The 20918-nt window shown below is 38.2% G+C and overlaps 4 protein-coding genes across 7 annotated transcripts; 1 reads left to right on the top strand and 3 right to left on the bottom strand.

The window, feature by feature from the left end:
* LOC18774517 (cytochrome P450 94C1) lies at positions 2784 to 4710 on the top strand. The gene has a single exon (XM_007204984.2). The coding sequence runs from the start codon at positions 2965 to 2967 to the stop codon at positions 4468 to 4470; it is 1506 nt and encodes a 501-aa protein (XP_007205046.1). The 5' UTR covers positions 2784 to 2964; the 3' UTR covers positions 4471 to 4710.
* LOC18774668 (aminoacyl tRNA synthase complex-interacting multifunctional protein 1) lies at positions 9710 to 14195 on the bottom strand. Its single transcript, XM_020566918.1, has 3 exons — positions 13595 to 14195; positions 13223 to 13429; positions 9710 to 10237 (listed from the first exon to the last, which is right to left on the bottom strand). The coding sequence occupies exons 1-3, from the start codon at positions 14075 to 14077 to the stop codon at positions 10094 to 10096; spliced, it is 834 nt and encodes a 277-aa protein (XP_020422507.1). The 5' UTR covers positions 14078 to 14195; the 3' UTR covers positions 9710 to 10093.
* On the bottom strand, positions 10359 to 13216 carry LOC109949937 (pentatricopeptide repeat-containing protein At5g08305). The gene has a single exon (XM_020566917.1). It carries the CDS (start codon positions 13196 to 13198, stop codon positions 11567 to 11569), a length of 1632 nt encoding a protein of 543 aa, XP_020422506.1. The 5' UTR covers positions 13199 to 13216; the 3' UTR covers positions 10359 to 11566.
* LOC18773159 (bifunctional protein FolD 1, mitochondrial) lies at positions 15862 to 19964 on the bottom strand. 4 transcript variants are annotated; one of them, XM_020566887.1, is made up of 6 exons: positions 19503 to 19964; positions 18992 to 19332; positions 18614 to 18850; positions 18369 to 18530; positions 17795 to 17864; positions 16329 to 16404 (listed from the first exon to the last, which is right to left on the bottom strand). In XM_020566887.1, the coding sequence occupies exons 1-5, from the start codon at positions 19648 to 19650 to the stop codon at positions 17832 to 17834; spliced, it is 921 nt and encodes a 306-aa protein (XP_020422476.1). In that variant the 5' UTR covers positions 19651 to 19964; the 3' UTR covers positions 16329 to 16404; positions 17795 to 17831. The 4 variants fall into 4 exon arrangements, with proteins under 4 accessions (XP_020422474.1, XP_020422475.1, XP_007207779.2 ...); XM_020566885.1 differs by lacking the exon at positions 17795 to 17864 and having other exon boundaries at positions 15862 to 16404; positions 18363 to 18530; positions 19503 to 19958; XM_020566886.1 differs by lacking the exon at positions 17795 to 17864 and having other exon boundaries at positions 15862 to 16404; positions 18363 to 18530; positions 18992 to 19320; positions 19503 to 19954.

The following is a 20918-nucleotide window of genomic DNA, read 5'->3' as shown; positions in this document are numbered from 1 at the left end:
CTTCCTTTTTTTATGTTAGTTGTGTAATGGGCCTACAAACAATTTACATATAATTATAAATGAAGTTATTTATGGATTGCAATTGGGGGGGCCATTAGAATGGTTATATGGTTTGCATTGTTAAATATATGAACTAAAACCCAAACTTTACTGCGTTGAGAACAAATTGTGGAGGGGTCAGGACCACCTCAGGCCCTAGAGTACCTCCGCCCTTGAAGGCATTCACACAGAAGACCACAACCCATGTAACGACACCGATAGAAGAGAAGGACAAGACACCCAATCGTTTCGCCGGACTCTCCTTTCGTGCGAAAGAAAGACCGTTTGTAAAAAAATTATCTAAGTCATATGTTCACACTGATAAAGTTGACAGTAATTTACTTGTTATTAGGGCATTAGAGATTTATTAGATTTTTCTATGGAAAATTAGTATCTTTTGGTGATTTTCCATGCAATAAATTCAACGTCCTTTTTGTGGAAAAATTATTGTGGGGTTCTAAGGTTGGGTTGTCAAAGTCTGCTGCAAACCATGCTTTTTCATGAGGTCATTTTCAATTTTTTAATCTGTTAAATATAAATAAAAGAAAATTAGTATACATTTGTTCTACTTTGAATTGAAATCTTCTTCTTCTTCTTTTTAAAAGTTTATCTCCACGCTTACGCTTTACGTTATCAAGACAAGATCCATTTTGGGTAAGTGGAAACTTTTGTCTTTCGACATCATTTAAATCGAGGTACAGAAAATAACAGCCTCTTTATTTTTTATAGAGAATTTTATTCAGACTGAGTCTGTAACACTGTTAGAAGGTTAGTTAGATAGTTTATATAGTTAGATAGTAAATCAATAATAAAAAATCAGAAATCAATCATATTCTTCTAAGATTTTCTCTTAGATTCATAACTGTTTTAAAGGTTTTCTCACACACACTGTTAAGGTGTCATTACGGTTCAAATTTGAGACCACTGTAAGGGCGGAACTAGGAATTTTTTAATGGATGGGCTAGCTAAAGTTTTGCCCTTGGACTACTGGTCTGCAACTGCAGATCAATGTCATTTTTCATTAGGGTAGACCATTGGATTTTTTTAATACTTAAAGAATATTTTCTTTTTTACATATACTCTCATTTTTATTATTTTCATTTTAATATACAATTTTTTATACCTATTTTTCCCCTCAAAATGAAGTAGTTGTGTTTTGAAATTTTTATAAGGACAATTTTGGGTTATATGAAAATTTAACTATATATATGTAGATTACTTCCTTTTAAGGACTAAACATCTCTAATTTAATCTCTTACAACATTTTAACCTCTAGTCTTATACTCATGTTTTATCCACAAATACAGTAAATTTGTTTTTTTTTAAATTATCGTTGGTGCGAGTATTTAAACTTCAAATCTCGCAAAAAAAAAATTCCAATCTTTTTCATTTTTAAAATGAAATTCTATTATATTAAGAACTAATTGGTTTGGTTTAATTAATTCAATTTCTTTATATTGTATGTCTCATCTTCGCAATTTATTTTTTTCCTTTTAATTCAAGGGTTGGTGATATAGAGGTTTATGACAACTTTTTAAATGCCACACAAACTCTCACATATATTTTTTTAACAACCAATGGCATCCAACATAATTTTTTAAACAAACAAGGACAACAATTTAGTGTCATTGAGCTATAAAACCTAGGGCAATATTGTGTCCAGAAATACTTCACTGCTACGTTTTATTTACTGTCACTGCTCAATAAAGACCACCAAGTACAAAAGCACATTTTGACCCCAAAAAAAGTACAAAAACACCTTACTATTCCGCACCCATAAGTCCGCAAAGCACTTTTCTTTTGTTGGAACACCCACTGCAATTCAACCCAAAATACATTGATGAACCATCCAAAAAGAAAAACAATGGGGAAATCTGAAGAGTAAGGGGATAGAAGAGAGGGAGATAAATATGAAGAAAAAGAAAAGTGTTATGTTGATAAGACATGAGGTCACATGGGCTTTGTCCTTACTTGTCCAAAAAGATATTGACTACTATTAAATAACTCTAAGAATTGTCAAACCCTTAATAGTAACTAATAATTTATTTAGGGTCGGTTTAAGAGTGTTTTTAAAATAGTTAAAAGCGATTTTGGTAACGTTTGATAAAAAAGTTTAGATGTGTTTTTAAGTTATAGACGCGTTTTTTGGAGAAGCACATAACATGTGTATTTTTAGGAAGCAATCCCAAGTGCTTTTCAGTAAGCAATTGAATTTATTTAATGAAAATTTAAGATTTTTTTATAATAAAAATGCGTATGAGCAGAAGTATTTTACCGTTTCCTTTTTGTTTTAGTTTTTTTGCCAAAAGAAAGAATGAGTTTTGTTTAATTTAAACATACCACGCAAAAATAAGAAAATAAAAAATGCAGAGCCTTTAGTAGTAACAGCTATTAAGCTGCAAGTAGCAAAGCTCGTGCCAGCCAAGGCCCTTCTCATCAAGTCAACATCAGATGTTACGTTGGCCCAAAAGGGAAAACCAAAATTATAAAAATTCAAAAAATGCCACGCAAGCCAACATCAAAGGCACAAACAGAGAGAGCTGTATGGAGAGAGAAAGATAGAGAGAGAGAGAGAGAGAGAGAGAGTGTAACGCATGCAGTAGAGAGTCTACATCTAGAAAGAAATACAAGCACGTGGGCTATAAAAATAAAACGAGTGACTACGAGCATGACATCATGCAATTGTTCTTTTGCGCACGCGTTTCTCATGCCGTTTTTTCCTCTCTTCTTCTTCTGCGCTTCTGCCTGTCACTTTGTCAAATCCCCAAAACAACACCAGACACCCCGATATTTAATCAGCTCACCCACCACACTCCTTCAATATAAAAACACCTTCTTCTTGCTCTCCTTCCTCTTCACTATCCATCCCCAACCAATTTCCTCTCTCTCTCTCTCTCTCTCTCTCTCTCTCTCTCTCTTAAAAAAATGGCTGCTTTGGACTCCATTGGCAGTGCCTTCTGCCTCTTCTTCTTCTCCTTCACCGCTCTGTTTTCTCTCTTCTCCGTACTTGTCTTCATCATCCGGCTCCGGCCATGGTGCAACTGCCACGTGTGCCGGAGCTTCCTCACCTCCAGCTGGTCCAAGGACTTCGACAACCTCTGCGATTGGTACACGCATCTCCTCAGAAAATCGCCCACCGGAACCATCCACCTCCACGTCCTCGGCAACATCATCACCGCCGACCCCGAGAACGTGGAGCACATCCTCAAAACCAAGTTTCACAACTACCCCAAAGGCAAGCCATTCACCACAATCCTCGGCGATCTTCTGGGCCGCGGCATCTTCAACGTCGACGGCAACGCGTGGTTGTTCCAGCGCAAAATGGCAAGCCTGGAGCTCGGCAGCGTCTCCGTCCGCTCCTACGCGCTCGAGATCGTGAGCTCCGAAATCCAATCAAGGCTAATTCCGCTGCTGGCCTCATTAGCCGAAGACCGAAACAGCGCCGTTGACTTGCAGGACCTCTTTCGGCGGTTTTCGTTCGACAATATTTGTAAATTCTCATTCGGGCTGGACCCGGGCTGTCTCCAGCTGTCGCTGCCCATTTCGGACTTCGCCGTGGCATTCGACACCGCGTCGAAGCTCTCCGCGGAGCGGGCGATGACGTCATCACCGATCGTGTGGAAGATCAAGAGATTCTTCAACATTGGCTCGGAGAGGCAGCTGAGGGACGCCGTCAAGATGGTGGACAGCTTAGCCAAGAGCATGATTGAGCAGCGCCGGGAAATGGGTAATTTTTCAACACAAAAGGATCTTCTCTCTCGGTTTATGGCCAACATTGACGACGATAAGTATCTCCGGGACATTGTCGTGAGCTTTCTGTTGGCGGGTCGGGACACCATCGCTTCCGGGTTGACCAGTTTGTTTTATTTGCTCTCTCAGCACCCGGAAGTCAAACGGGCCATTCTAGAGGAATTGGATCGGGTCATGGGTCGGAGTGGATCCGAATCTAGATCTTGGGCTGCGAGTTTTGAACAAATGAGGGAAATGCACTACTTGCATGCGGTGATTTATGAGACCATGAGACTGTACCCGCCAATACAATTCGACTCCAAGTATTGCCAAGAGGATGATGTGTTGCCAGATGGTACTTTTGTACCAAGTGGGACCAGAGTTACGTACCATCAGTACGCCATGGGCAGGATGGAGCGGGTTTGGGGTTCTGATTGTCTCGAATTCAAGCCCGAGAGGTGGCTGAAGAATGGACTTTTCACGCCCGAGTGCCCCTTTAAGTACCCGGTTTTCCAAGGCGGGGAGAGGGTTTGCTTGGGCAAGGAATTGGCGCTCTTGGAAATGAAAAGTGTCGCGGTGGCGCTTGTTCGGAGGTTTGATATTCAGGTTTCCGAACCTGATCGCACACCGCGGTTCGCCCCTGGCCTCACCGCCACCGTGAGGGGTGGCCTGCCGGTTCGAATTCAGGAAAGAAAAGGCTGAGCAGCCCAACATTATGGATCATGCAGAAATATTATATATGTTTTTGATGTATAGTCTTGTAAAAGTCCCTAGCTAGCTAGTTTAGTTTGCCTTTCAAGGGCATGTTAATTAGCATTAGTTGGCAGTAGAAGAATGCTAACTTATTACCCTAACCCATGTGGTTAAATCGTGATTAAAGCCTCAAAAGGGTTTGTGATCAAGTAATTAATGTCATAGTTTTCTCATGAGTCGGTCACTTTATCCTACTGTAAATAATAAGGTAGATGACTTGCTTCTGAAACGGTTTTCCATAGGGGTGGGCACGGTCCGGATTGGTTCGGTTTTACTCTCAAACCATAGCTGAACCAATAAGAAAATAACGGTCCGGTTTGGTTCGGATTAGCCTAAAATCATAATGGAAACCGAACCAATCCAAACCACTTGTAATCGGTTTGGTTCGGATTGGTTCGGCCGGTTTGTGCCTAACACAAAACCATGCATTTTTCAACCTACTCTTACATTATAATGCTAACATTTTGCCATTATATCATTCCATTCCATTCCATCAAAGGCTAATACAACATCATTCCATTTATTCAAAGGTTGTCCAATGTCTAGCATGCATCTAAGTTCACAATTTCCATCAAAACAAACATATACAAAATTTGCATTAACCAAGTAGCATTAAATTTACTCATTGCATTCATCACAATACAAACAAATGAAAAGCTTTTATCACAGAGAGGTAAATACTTTTATCACAGAGGTGGAGTTTGAATGCGTATGAAATTATGAAATGGACCCATTAATTAAGATAGATAGAGTAAGAAGAGCCACACAACACAAAGAGCAAACACACATAGTAGAGATAGAAAGAGAGGGAAATACAAGCACACACAAATAACTGGGATATGCAAATTAGAAGATCAAAACGTGCACCAACATTCAGATACGCGGACTCACAAAACGCACACAAACCTTGCCACATGTAAACTAAATTAAATAAATAATAAATTAATTTATAATCGGTCCGGTTCGGTTTAGGACAGTTTTTAAAACTCTCAAACCACAGCTGAACCAAACCAAACCGGTTCGGTTCGGTTTTTCAAAATGTTGACTTTTTCTTTAGTCAAAACCAAACCAAACCAATCCAATATAATCGGTTCGGCCGGATTGACCGGATCGGCCGGATTGATGCCCACCCCTAGTTTTCCACCCCCTTCTTTTAAGTTGTTTTAAGCTAGAACTACGCATAAGGCTACAGCAGCCTATTAAATGTGCGGGAATACGAGAGAGATAGACACATGATTGTATCCGTTCATACCTAACATAACCACAAACTAATAAAAATTTGTAAAGTATATTTCCTTTTTTTTATTATAAAAGATTAACGGTTGCATTTAGATTGCAGGATCAGACCGACAACATGTTCAGCTCTCAGACCGTGCATCGAAGCAAGATCAGAGGTTTCATTTTTCAATAGGCCATGGATAAGGTGGGCTACCGCCCCATGATTTGCATTATTAAATCAATATTCCTTGGACAAGTCTCATGCATGCGTTATAAGTGTTGAAGTAACATATTATTTTCTGTACGCTTGAAGCATGATCCATCCACGCATATAGTTGTTGGTGGATTCTACGAATTTATACATAAATATTCCAACTTTTATTTCCCCATCAGAATATTGGATTCTATGAATCTACACATAAATAAAATCCCACTTCAAATTGCTCTTTCCAATTGAGATTTCAGATCTATTTTACTGAGCTGTTTCAGGCAAATTAGTGAGATTTGATGTCTCAATTGTAGTGTGGGGTGATGAGTCGCATGCTTAGGCTTTTGATTTTGACATTCAACTACTCGTCATGATGCAAACTTAGTTTATTCTATTGGGCCAAACCAGATTATAAACTAGCAGTTCACTTTTACCTAATAATTAATGGCTCTAGGCCAACTGCTATCTGATAAGTATCTGTGCAGCACCTGGATGTTGGTGGCCTGAGAGCAAGCTATGTCCCACCTATTTTATGCCCTAGTGGCTTTTGTTTTTGTCTTTTTAATAGAGTCAAGTGGTTAATTAATTACGGTGAGAAGAAAAGTAAAAGAGACTTATTTGTTTCTATGTACATGAGATTTTCTTAGAACATTAACATGGTTATGTACATATGCAGTCTCTCCTAATTGTCTGTTTGAATTCATTGATTAGTGTCATCCGTCTTGTACTTTAATAGGAAATATTGATAAATATGTTGACATAATTGCCAGTATGTATGATGGCTATTGGCAATTAGGTTGCTGTTTTTTTGCATATATGACCATCTTCGGATCCGGTCATGGGTCGGGAAACGATCAGCACGGGGTCGGGGTGAATTCGGATATATAGGGTTGCAAGCTTTGAGCAAATGAGGGAAATGCACTACTTACATGCGATGATTTATGAGATCAAGAACACGTACATATAATGTTAAATTTTTATAAATTCTTGTGTTCTCTGTGTGTTTTCTTTACGTTTTTAGTGTGTGCTTTATTATGCATGATATATAAAATCTTGCAATGTTTTCGCACAATAATAATTAAACACATTTTTGGTTCATGTTGCATGATACATGAGAAGAGAATTGGAGTGAGTATTTTCCTTTCTTACATACCCTCTTAATATTATCTTTTCTTGCACTTTACATGGGGCACTGAGCTACTTCTGTAGCCAGGACCACACCCATTTGTCAAGAGCTTTGCTTTGCGAAAATATATGCATGCCATGTGAGCCCCCAATGCAGCAGTTGGAGGAGCTCACCTACTAGATGTTTAAGAGGTTTTTCCCTCGTGCTAACCAAAAGCTACATTGACAGCATATAAGTAATGGATTCATGGATTCCCCGTGACAGGAAATATGTTAATCTTCTCATAACTGTCTAGTTCTGAACCAGACGACAAATTAATCTTTTGCCTCTGCAGTGGGATTTTGTTTCTTTCTTGTCTGAAACGACAGCGGATTAATGCATCTGCCCTGCCCACAACATTGCCGCCCTTAATTTTCTTGTAGAGTGTAGGATATATATTGATCATTTTTTATTTGAACTTAGGATCAAATAATTACATATTCATGATCCTCAATTTAAGTGTTTAAAAATGACCTTCTTAGGCAGATTTGGGCTTAGTCAAGTTAGCTAGAGTGGATGTACTCCCCACTTTACATCCGAATTTGAATCCTAGTCCCTGTAATTTAGATTAGATTAAAATAGAATATAGTTTTGTATAAAAAAGAAAAAAAAAAAAGCTTTTCTGGAGAAGCCATTTATTTCAAGAGAGATATTCAGTCAGTGTAGCATTATCCTTGACAAAAACAAAAGGATAAAAAAGTTAATTTGGATATCAGAGATTAAATTATGAAAATTATTCTCATTGTTAATTGCTATGGCACACATGATATCATTTGCACTCATAGAAAGTTGAAGTGAAGCAATTATAGCAAATTGATAATAATGCTGATTATAGATTTTATATGGATTCTGTATCTCAATTATTCCACTTTTTTTTGGTACTCAAAATGTCCCCAAAAAAAAAACTCATTTCTCTGGTACGGATCAAGAACACTTTTCACACGTTTTAGCTGGCTGCACTAGCTACACAAAAGAAAATCAGAAAAAACAACAACATCGCAATGAATTAAATAATTTGACAAAAGAACGTTTTCTCGATATAATAATAATTTGTAAAACAAAATATGAAACAATATTAATTAAACATTTCCCATGTTTTGAATTTGCAATTATTATGAATTGTTTATATAGAAATATTAGGTAGAAGGCGTGAAACAGAACTTAGATGTTGTTTTCAGTTCAACACCATCAATCAAGCACAGAGCATGGAAAAGCATATCATTATTGTTAATTTAATTATTAAATTGATCAAACCACCAACAATGTCTTCAAGCATCGCTAGGTGGGAGAGATGTGCGTTATTTACTGTGAAAGCCATAAACCACAAACCATGAGAAGTCACACACAGGCTTGTTCGTTGTCATCTTTCTCTCTCTGCCTCATTTCTCATGTGATCTTGTAATTAACTCAACCACTTTAACATTATCCTTTGCTCTTCTGACTTGGCTGCTTGAATTTGGACTATTAAATTGATTTCAATGTCTGCTAATTAAGTCAATTAGATTGAAATATTTGACCTAACCTACTAGTATAAGAGAATGTGGAGAGAATTTATGCAATTATTAAGCAGTGACGTGGTTTGAATTCAATTTCAATTCAGTCCACGTTATGCGTATTCTGTTCATATGTTTGAAATAAGACAAGTGTCATTTCCGGTCATGTATGTTCTCTTGTAAGTTGTAACATAGATTATAAACATATCATAAGAGAATTTTGGCCGCCCAATATTGTACTGAATTCATATTTGGTATTGACTTTTAATTCTCAAAGTGGAAATCAAGAAAAGGACAGCCTAGTCAAAACACCAAGAGAGTTATTTTAAGTCATGTGGCCTATTAGGGCCATTACCATACTGGTTTAAAGACTCTTCAGTGGAGGGCTTTCAACACAACAAACAATAGTAACAAAAGTCAATGAATTATTTTGGATTAGATAGAGCGAGACATAAAGCAAATTTCAACTCAAGGCCACAACGTGTTTAACATGCTTCAGTAAAATTTATGGAAAATTAGACCACAATCCCAGGCAACCATTCTTTTTCATATAAAATTATAGGGATCCACCAACAAGGTCTAGTTCAGTGGCAAAAGATTTTGACTTGCATGTCAGTGGTCTTAGAGTCGAACCTCCATGATAACTTGGTAGTGTGATTGTGTGAGAAACCCCACTCTCCCTTGTAGTTCAGACAAGCCCAAAGTTGAGGTTTAAACCCTTCTCTGATAAATAAATATGTAACTCGGGAGGCAAGGGAAAGTTCCAAATAAAATCCCAACGCCAACCCCTCATTCAAAGAAAAAAAAGGTTGGATAAGCAGACTTTATAGAGAAAGCCCCATATAGATAAGTTTATTCTCTCTTGTGGGGTGAATCTTTCAATAATTTCCTAAGGAAGGCATAGCATATGCCATTCTAAATTCGAGCCGCTGCTAATAGTTTTGATAATAGATTGAATAACAGTGGAGCAATCTAATCAAATCTAGTAATTGGAATTGTTTGGTTGATTGTAAGACCAAATTAGTCTTTTGGTACATTTTTCACAAACGGATTCAAGCAAAAAAACTTGGGTGAAAATGAAGTTCCAGATGAATACTTGAATTATGGATCACAAATCTCAAGACCTATCCATTCAATTTCAATAGAGAAAATCCACAAGTTCACTAGATTAGCCTTGAATCGTTGCAATGTTCGTGCCAAGGCTGTAGGTTCAGAAATCCAATCAAGATAACAGAATTGGAATGGGAAAACACAGCCTCATTCTCATTAAAAGAACAAAAACTACGCACAACAAAACCTCGAAATCAGATGTTATGGTAACAGGCATGCATAAGACAATTGACAAATTCGGAAACCCTCACAAACTAAAGAAAACATGTGGCACCAAATTTCTACAAATCAGTTAAGAAATCATCATATGGCAGTAATGACAAATTGGTATCAAGAATGCGGGAGAGACCGACTAATAGCATGAAGTTCCAAGTCCAATTAGGAGATATTTGCGTTTTTCAGAGAACTTGAGATTACCACGCCTGCAGATGTCTGCATTACATGCCCCCCAAGTATAGCAATACAAGAATCATCAGTCTTCAGATGAGGTTGCACCAATTCCCATATCTTTTTCTTTTGAATCTGCAGATAGTGATATGCAAGAACCATAAATGAAAAACAAAGTATATCATAGATGGAGAAAAATGCACCCAACTATTCCATAACAATCCAGTGCCTCTGGCCTGAAGGCATATTCTTTTTATTTTTTTTGGTCCAATTGATATTCCATTAAACAGATGGCAAGAGACAAATCCAAACCAGAAAAAGGAGAAAACTAACGCCAACCAGAAAAAATAACAGAAGCAAACACAAGGCCCTAGAAAGAAACTACGAACCCCCAATCGACAGTAAAGATCATAGTAAACCATGTAATACCGAAATCAGAACAAGAGAGGATGGGGGCCTGCTAAACCCAATTTCTGTGCATATCCCCTGTTCTGCTTGCCTAGCAGCCCAATCAACTGCAGAATTTTCTTCTCGTCCGACCAAGATGCACACTGCATGAACATGCAAGATCTCTTTCATCAAAGGGTAAATTTCCCTTGGCTGTCTTATTTCCTTTGTGACAGACTTGAACAGTTGCTCATTATTGTTTCCATATTTGATCTCTGACTTTGCCCAAATCAATCCCTTCCGCGCAGCTACAGTCTCAGCTCATAACACTGATGACGTAAAGAAGGCTATTGACTTTCCACCATGTAACCGTCCCAAAGACTCCCTGGAAACAGCAGCTGATCCTGCCATCCCTCCTGGTTCACAAGCACCATCAAAGTAGATTTTAACCTCTTATTCATTAGGGGGTTCCCACCAAGTAGAAGGATGGGTTTCTGTTGAAACTTGCGTACTATATTGCTCACTTTTTGACCTTACATGCTCAGCCGTTCCTTGACAACAGCACACACTTTGTAAGAGGCAGTCACACCTGGGTTTCCATATATGCCACAAGGTAAAAGGAATCCAACTCTGTAATTCTTTTCTTGCAATTCCATTCACACATGGGTGAGTAAAACTCTGAGCAGCCAGTCATCCATGGTAGGAATAGTTGATCAATCCACCTAGTAGCCAAAATGTACCCCAAACCAAAACCCCACAGTCCAAGGACAGAGTAATAAGATATGTTCAATTATCTATGGATACTCATTGGAGACAGGACATATAGGAGTAGTGCAGATGGATGGAATTAGTGCAGCTTCTCCATAGAAATTGACGAATCTAGAAAAGGTATCAACTTTCAAGCCTTGTGTCCACTTGATGTGAGAATTGAAGGGGTTTTCCTATCGGTCCAGCATGAGCTTGTGATGACTAGACCAATCTGAAGGAATAGATTGATTATCCTCAGACTTTTCCCGAGAAATATACTCCTTGAAAGGCCTCAACACCCAGGTTTGAGTTCCAAAAAACTCAAAGAAACTAGAAATTTTCCATTGTACACAAAAAATAATCTTGATTTCTATAATCCATATCAAACTTAATTTCATTCACAATATAACTTAGTGTCATATAAATTTCTTCCGATTCAGGATATGATTTATCGTGAGCTATAAATTTGTGAAGGGTTCCAAATATCTCCACTATACTAAACCCAGGGGACTTCTTCACCCCTCTCCTTTCCATGGCTTCTCTCAGGCTTCTCGCATCATCCCAGCGTTTGGAAAGAGCATAAACATTTGACAAACCAACATATCTACCATCATGACCTGGCTCTATCTCTATAAGCTTCCTTCCAACATTTTCTGCAAGATCTAATTTTCCATGGTTCACACACCCACTAAGTAAAGCACCTAGCATTGAAGCTGTTGGCTCCCTGGGCATTTGACATATAAATTGGTATGCCTCTGTTACCTGGCCTCCACGTGCTAAAACATCCACCATGCAAGCATAGTGCTCGCACTTGGGTTTCATACCATGTTTACCAAGACATTCAAAGAGATGCCATGCTTCCTTTACTAATCCCCCATGGGCACAAGCACTCAACAAGCACAAGTACGTTATCTCATCTGGGACAATCCCAATTATTTGCATTTCCGCAAAAATTTCAAGTGCCTGTTGAACTAATCCATGTATTGCAAGTCCTCCAATCATTGCATTCCACATCAACACATCAGATCGGTGCAGCGAACCCCCACGAAACACACCTAAAGCATCCTCTATCGCCCCACATTTTGCATACATGTCCACAAGTGATGTTTGCAACACCAAAGTTAACGGCAACTTATTATCAACCATATAGCGATGCATGACCTTCCCTTGCTCAAGAGCGCCTAAGTGTGTACATGCACATAAAACACTCACCATAGTCACCTCATTTGCTTTAGGCCCCGCAACCCGCATTCTCTCAAATACTACCAAGGCCTCCCTATAGTCCCCAACCTTAACATACCCATCAATCAAAGAACTCCATGACACAACATCACGCTTTGGCATCAAATCAAACACTTCTCGTGCTGAAATCACATCTCCACACTTTGCATACCCATCCAACATGGAATTCCAAGAAACCGAGTTTTTCACAAGAATTCCATCGAACACCTTACATGCATATGTGATATCCCCACAGGCAGCATACATATGAATCAAAGAATTACTTATGAACCTATCGAACTCAAAACCATTTTTGGCAATGTGGGCATGCACAGCCACACCAAGTTCTCGCTTCAATAAGCGGGCTGATGCCTTTGCAAGAAAAGGGTACGTTAAGTAGTCTGGTGAGACCCCATCACGCAACATTTTGACAAAGACAGATATGGAACGGTTTGGGTTTTTGCTCTTGGAGTAACCTCTAATAACGGTGTTCCAGTCAAAAATTGTTGGGTTGGGGAGTTGTGACAAAACCCGATATGAGTAGTCGATGTTACCCAAATCAGACAGCGCCGAGAAAGAAAGGATTTTGGATGTCAAAGACTGTTCTTGGGAGAGGCCACAAGTGAGGAGCAGAGCATGTATTTGCTTGAGCTCAAACATTGATTTGAATTTTTCATGAAGGGTGACTAGCTTTTGAATGATATTAGCATTTTTGCAGCTTGGAAATGATAAATTCAGCATTTGAGAATTGGACACGGGGAGTACCTGGTTAGCTGTGGCAGGAGGAGGCTGATTTTGATGATCATCTTCAGATCCAAACCATACTCTTTGGCCAGGGAGTGAACCCTCGGGAGGCACAAGAAGCTCAACATTCTCATGGGAAGCATCAGAAGCTGCCAAAAGCATTCCACTAGACTTAACACCACGCATGTTCCTGGGCTTCAGATTAGCAAGCACAACTACATTTCTATCCTGCATCAAACCAAACAAAATCACATTGAATACAATTTTCAAAGTGATCATTCTCCATTCTCTAACACAAGAATAATCTCCACCTACTCCAATTCTACATTACCCTTTGCAATCCCAATTGGCTACATATAAGCTAAAGGACTTAAATTTAAGTATTTTGGGTACCTGAAGGTGATCAAGAGGAACATATTTCACAAGGCCACTGCAGATTGTTCTGGGTTCAGGCTCGCCGATGTCGACCTCTTCGACATAAAGAGAATCAGCCTCCTCATGCCTCCATGCCTTAAGAACTCGGCCAACCCTTATGTCGAGCACGTCGGCTGCATCCTTTATCCTCTGTTTTTGGTCCTCGACGTCGCTCACCGGCGGCACTGCCTCATCAATAGAAGCATCGCTCACTGCCCCAGAAGCACCGGTGGCAGAAGCATCGGTGGCCGAGGCGGCGGTGCAAAAGGAAGAAGATGAGTGCCAGAGCAGACTTCTTGCAGAAGGTAGTTTGGGTTTTTTGTTGCGAAGACCAAGATGATGATAATTACCATTAATGGCAGAATTAATTTGATGGAAATTAAGAGGAAGCTCAGAATGGGCAAAGGGGAATAGCAGGCGGACGCCGATGCCAGTACTGCATTTGAAAAGGTTCGTTGCCATTCCTTTTCCCCCCTCTCTCTATCCACACTGACTTTGCTTTCTTACTCTTGCCTCGCTGCTGTATGCGGTTGTACAATTTTTTTTTAACCCAAGACCCGCTTATTATTAGACCAATCCAACTCAACTCAACCCACTTTTGATCGAGTTGACTCGGTTGGTTTTGTCGAGCTGGGTATGTTTAAAAAGATCAAAAAAAAAAATTGTGGATAAGAAAAAACAAACACTTTAAAATTTAAGTTCTTATACATTATTTAATGATTCCGAGCATCTACATTTAGAGTTCACGCATTTTTCGCATTTCGTTTCATCTAGGCTGTTATAACAATCCAACGTTTTGATACATGACATATCAGCTATAGAATAAAATTTAGTTTTTTTATTTTTCTAAACTAACATTTGCTTTGCCGTTTTCTCCCCTCCTCCCCTCCGTATCTCCCAATTCCAGCTTCCCCTCAATGCTAGTTCAAAACTCAAAGAAAATTATATCTAAATCAAAGTCGAAGTAAAAAAGCATAAATGAAATTTTAGAAACCCCACTATTACTCTGCTAAGGCGCCGCATAAACAACACCCTCAATTGAATTTCCTATTTTTCCTGCAGAGCTTCAACGATTCACAGTAAAATTTTTGGAGCTTTTCTCTTACTCATGAAGCGTCCAAGCCCAAGTCTACAACATGGGACCTTAAAGTATGATGATGTTTAGCAATAACACATCATATACATGTCTTCATCTCCTCAAAATAACAAAGTCAAGAACTGCACCTGATCCTCTAATTTCACTGCATTGTCTCAAAAGCAAAGTAAAAATAAATAATCACTAAATAAGTACATTAAAACAAATAAACAAGGTAATAATAGGTCCTCAGTATCACCTAATTCGCAGCCAATTCTGCCCACAAATAAGTGCCTTAACCATCTTAGGAGTCAAGGAACTCCTAAAATGATCTATGATTCTACCTCCAGTGCTAAACGCAGACTCAGAGGCCTGTTGAAACTGGAACAGCAAACACATCTGTAGCAAGAAGATATAAAACAGGATATCTAGTGGAATTTACCCTCTACCAATTAAGTGTGTCAAACTTTTCTTCACTTTCAATATTTTCAGCACGATCTAGCAAATACCTATCAACTTGACTTTTTATTTCAACTATATCTTTCTATTTTCTCATTTGTGCAAACCGAGCAAGACGTGCAAATTGATAATGATCATCAGTACCTTTCATGGACATATGTAAATCATACATCAAAGACCTGTCTCTTTGAAATTTAACATTTTATAATTTGTTTTGCCTTGCCATTGTCGTGTTCACATGGTTTATGTGTTCTTTGCCTTACATTTGCCATGTTCACAAGGTTTCTATGTTTTGCCATATTTACAGGGTTTCTATGTTTTGCCATTAACTTTTTTTTTTGTTTTTTTTGTTTGTTTGTTTTGACAATAATAAAAAAAATCAAACAGTCTAAAATCAAATCCAATTGTAATTGTTTAGTTTGGTTGCGGGTTTAAGCTTTCGTAAACTACCCTAAATTGAAGCAGACTAGCCATTTATATATTTTTGTTTATATTTTATTTTACACGAATCACGCTTAAAACTGCCTGAACCCAATAGTGGTTTAGTTCCGTTTGATTTTCTTCATGATTTTTGTTAAAACCTAACTGAACATAAAGCGGTAATCTATAGTATTAATTAAGAGAGAAAAATGCCCTATTGCTTAACTCCATACAAGTGAGGAGACCTCCTCCTCACACCAAATCAAATTCCAAATAAAATAGTTAAAGGAGCTAACAAATGTCGAAATTCCATTGTTGTGCGGAGGAGCTCCTCCTCAATTTTAAGTTGCCAAACAAAAATTTAAATTACATTCAATAAAAAGAAGGTAATATACTAAGAGCAACATAGTAATTAACTACTATATAAATAAATAAAATACTCTCATATTTTTCTCCCACTAATCCATCTTTCCTTTCTTCTCGACTTTCCAAGCAATAACTCTCACATGCATACCATAACATATGCCAAACTACTAGTAAAAAGGTAAACAAAAGCAATTAGAATTGAAGTTAAATTGCTCTCGATCTATGTATTTCCAATTTTTAAACCCCACAAGTCATGTCCCGCCCAGTCACATATACATTCCCTTCTTAGGAGAAAAGATCAAGTGAATCCGTAAGCTCGCTTTGCAGAGTCAAGGGTGTTGGAGAGGAGCATTGAGATTACAGCAGGTCCAACTCCTCCTGGCACAGGAGTTATGGCTGACACCACCTTAATTGCCTCTTCGTAGCAAACATCATCGGTGGTACGGAACCCTCGGGGACTATTGGGATCCTGCATATTATGACACATCCATCATGACAAAGCAAGCCCAAGAATTCAAACCAAATACGCAGACAAGTTTATATCCTAGTGAAATATCACTGTATTTCTTTATTGGCATGGAAAAACACACGTTTACAAATTTGACATGAGATGCGGCGGTGAAAATTGATTTTCCTTGATGGCTTCTGTACTTGTGATATAACATTGAAGACTCTATGTAATGCATTGTTTTTCTTGGTACTTACCATGCAATACAATATCTGTCCATATGCCAAAACAAATTGGTGCTGCACATCGAGAGAACAAGATCAATGCCCTCATTGAGAAATGGCTTTCTCATTGAGCACATTGCAGTCCAGTTTGTCTATTAATAATGGGAAGCGAACATGGATTACCACTTACCCTCTGCTATTTAAAATCCTTGACATAACATACTTGATGTTGTATAGTTGACTCAAAACAGCACGAACCATCGGCACTTCTAGCTCTAAACTGTAAAGTTTAGGGTTAGGGGTTGATGTGAAACTGAGGAGTCCAATTAGGGTTTGGCTTGATGAAAGAATTTGGGGGTAAATTAGGGATCTATGACAGGTGAACCAGATCTAATGAGAAATTCAATTGGATATCAGGCAATTCAGAGGGCAAGTAGGGCAAAGAAATGAAGGCAACTGAGAAAAATAAGCAAGACGGGAAAGACACAACAATGCATACACTTGTGCATAAGCATGTTGTAGTCTTTATCACATTTAGACTAACACCTCTAGATAATAATATCCTAGTCTTTAATAGTAGGTAGCTATGCCTTGAAACACAACTAGCCTAATTTTACATCAAAATTCATTTACTACAAAGAACAAGAGATCACAAGCTTATTTGTAGACTTTGGCTGGATAATAATAAATCCTAGTCCTTAAAAATCAAACTAATCATGACCATCCATTAAAACCCTATCAAAAACACAAAGACCCAGAATACACTTACTAATAGTAATATACTCCTATGGCCACGCAAAGTCACTTTGTTTTAATGACACTGTCATTTCCCCATATTAAAATAAAAATAACAAGCACTTTTACAATTTATCAAAGACAACCACTGAAGGAACAAAACTCTTGTAAGTTAGAGGTCTAGGGCCTATGTAAAGGATAAATTTTCTCAACCCAAGTTATGGCCGCAGTTTTCTATACTACTCGTGCGGTTCTGGTTGATTTACATATTAATAGATGTTCAACAATACAGTAACTAGCGACATTTAGGTAATATAGTAATAGTGACAACTAATGGTTAGAAGGTAAGGCATAATTAAGGATATTGTCTTAGTTCCAACCCCTAATGCAATGATACGACTAAAGAACTTATATGAAACTTCATCTAAATAGGTGGATGAGTAAACTCTTACACTCTTTGGAACTTCATCTAAATAGGTGGATATTGATTCAGTCCACCATCAGGCCTTCAAAAGTACTTTTCTACATTTAATGAAACAATAAATATCATTATGGTCTAATACAGTCACGACTCATGTGAGGCTGAAGCAGTTGAGTCTTCCTTTATGACCACACATGAGTAAAGAAGGTAAAATCTGATAGACACAAATTCTTATGATCGTACAAATCTAGTTTCTCTAGGAAAATTCTATTTTTAAAATGCATTTTAAGAGAGGGGATTTTGAAGTAATATATACTTTCAATGTTCCGTTTTGGACAAAAGATAAAGAATAAAAAGATTTGGGATACTTTTTTCCAATGCACCCTCCAACGCGGGTGCATTGAGTATTTTATGGTAATCGCAACCAGAAATGACTGCTTCCTTGGCAGATGAACAGTAGTTTGCTCCTTTGTTATTGCACTTAAATGGACAGGAAAACTGACCAAACTTCACAACAACCTAAGAAAGAAATGTTTATGACTCTGCACAGATATAATCCTCATTTGATCTGAAAGTCAGATAGAAACAAGATAATTTAACTTAACTGAATTTGTCCCCATGTCGACTACAACTGCCCCTGGCATCAGCCAATCGCATCCAACTATATTTGGAATGCCAACATCTGATACAACAATGTCAGCTCGACGAGTAATTTGTTCTGGGTTGTTGGTGAATGAATGGAGAGTGCTAACCGTCGCGTGGTGCCTCTGTCCAGGACTAATGGAGCATCATTGAAAAATTATTCAAACATTCTGATGTCTATACAGTAGAGAACAAAAATATGTGTCACCTGCAAGAGCAAAGAAGTGGATAACCCAGCAATCTTGCTTCTCCCTATTACCACTGCATTCTTCCCAATGATCTCCACACGATACCTGAGCAACAACTCAATGCAAGCCTTAGGGGCACAAGGGATGAATAACGGCTCCCTTCCCCGCAATGCAAGATTCCCTATATTGAGGGGATGAAAGCCATCCACATCTTTTTCCGGACTCACAAAATTTATAATCGTTTCCTCTTCCAAATGCTGAATCAAACAAGTTAATGTACAATATTTTTAGAAACCCAAAAGGCCAAAACCAAATCACATGCCTAGAACTAGAAGAAATTAAGAATACAAAACCCAATTTGAAGCAATAATTCTAAATTAACTCCAAGGAGTTGGTACCTGTGGCAGAGGAAGTTGAACAATTATACCGTGCACAGATGGGTTGCTGTTAAAACTCGAAACAACATCAATAAGTCGATCTTGAGTACAATCTTGGGGCAGTTGTACAATGGAAGTTTTAATCCCAACTTCATTACAAGCTTTTAAGTTGATATGGACATAAGCGTGTGAGTCCTCTCTGTAGCCCACCAAAACCACAGCCAACCCAGGAAGTCTTCCAATGGCAGCTTTCATTCTGCTTATTTCAGCAGCTACTCTCAAATTTATGTCTTTTGCAATTGGCTTTCCGCTCATTATTTCAGCAGCACTCTGAGTCTTCCCTGTAGCTCCTGTTTTCACAGCTTTGCGTACAACAACAATCAACAACCACTCATTCAATCATTCAATCATTCAATCATTCATTCAATCAATCAATCAATCAATCAATCAATCAATCAATCAAGCTAAAACAGAGAGACCCACGATTTTCTATGAGCTGAAGAACATAAATGTGGTGTAGAAATGCACTTACGGTGAAACCCAGATGAGAGGGGACGTTGGGGGGTTTGGGTGGGAACCCAAATGTGAGGGAGAGTGAGAGGGCTTGAACATGGCGGTGAGAGCGTCGCTGAGTATAAGGCCTTGCCTTTGTTCCCCAATCTGTGCCAGAAACCCACCATAACGCCACTACCTCCAATCCTCGATCTTCATACAGACAAAATAAAACCACTAGTTGTTGTAGTTGTTCGGATATTATGAAAATGTGAGTTTCTTCTGTTAATGCCTTAAAATGAAACTTTCATAATTCTTTTATTTATTTCTTATTAAAAAAACTTTCAAATTCAAAAAGATATAGTTAGCTAATAAAATATTAAGAAACGAAACCACATATGTTAAGGCAGTGACTCCTTGAAAACAGAAAAAAAAAAAGAAGGGAGGGTTAAGGCAGGGAGTCCACTTTTGCATTTGAGTTCGGTCTCTCCTCTTATGTAGATTGTTAAAGAAGAATAAATAAATTAACAGTTTTTTATATTACAATGTATAAAATAAATTAAAAATTGGCTTTTATTTTCATGGGATGCAAGCATATCAAGTTCTCCCTTTCATAATACTAAAATGAAACAAAAAACAAAAACTGCCAATTGACACAAGCGCTCTAGTATATATATAAAGGGAAAAACTTTGGTGAAATATCTAAAATCCCAAAATACTCTTAGCTAATTAAAATGTTAAGGAAGAAAATAATATATTAAATGAGGATAATATTAGTAAATTTAAATATTTTAATTTAGTAAAAGAGGATAATAATAATATTTATACTATATTTACGGACTACATTGCTGACAACTTCTGTAAGAAAGAAAGGTTCCTATACAAAAGAGATTTTTTTTTTTTTAATAAAAAAAAAAGGCTAATTGACATGTGTGATGCGCGTGCCAATGTACTAGTTTTGTTTTAGGCGTCCGGGTGAGAGCCATCCCATACTTCATTTTGGGCTGATTTTAAAGGGCATGGTCAAAAAAAGACAGAAGAGAGGAGAAGAAGAAGAACCAACCAAAAACAAAAAGAAAAGGGGGAGGAGCCGCCTCAATGGGCGGCTGGGAAAACCTCCAATCACTCGAAAGAAGGAAATGAGGGAGATAAGACTACAGAAAAGGCAGAGCCTCTATGTTTAAACACTTTCGGTTAAGAAAAGAGTAAAGGGGAGACTTGTCATGTGTATTTAAAGGAAAATCCTTTTCCACCTTTGAATCCCCCATTTGTCGTAAAAAGAGACAAGGATCATACATGCTGTTTGTGCAAATAATCTCACGGGAGAATATTCGCCCAAGATTCCTTCGTCTTCTCCGCCTCTCTTTCTCCCTGCAAAATAGATCGGAGTAAAAGGACCACACCCGGGGGGTGTTGGCCAAAGGCTCTCCGATGCCTAAGTTAGGTAGGGTATTTC

The sequence above is a fragment of the Prunus persica genome, chromosome G6 (genome assembly GCF_000346465.2).
Source record: "Prunus persica cultivar Lovell chromosome G6, Prunus_persica_NCBIv2, whole genome shotgun sequence".
Taxonomy (NCBI): domain Eukaryota; kingdom Viridiplantae; phylum Streptophyta; class Magnoliopsida; order Rosales; family Rosaceae; genus Prunus; species Prunus persica.
Note: the sequence above shows the minus strand (reverse complement) of the source record. Positions and strands in the feature narration are given on the sequence as shown.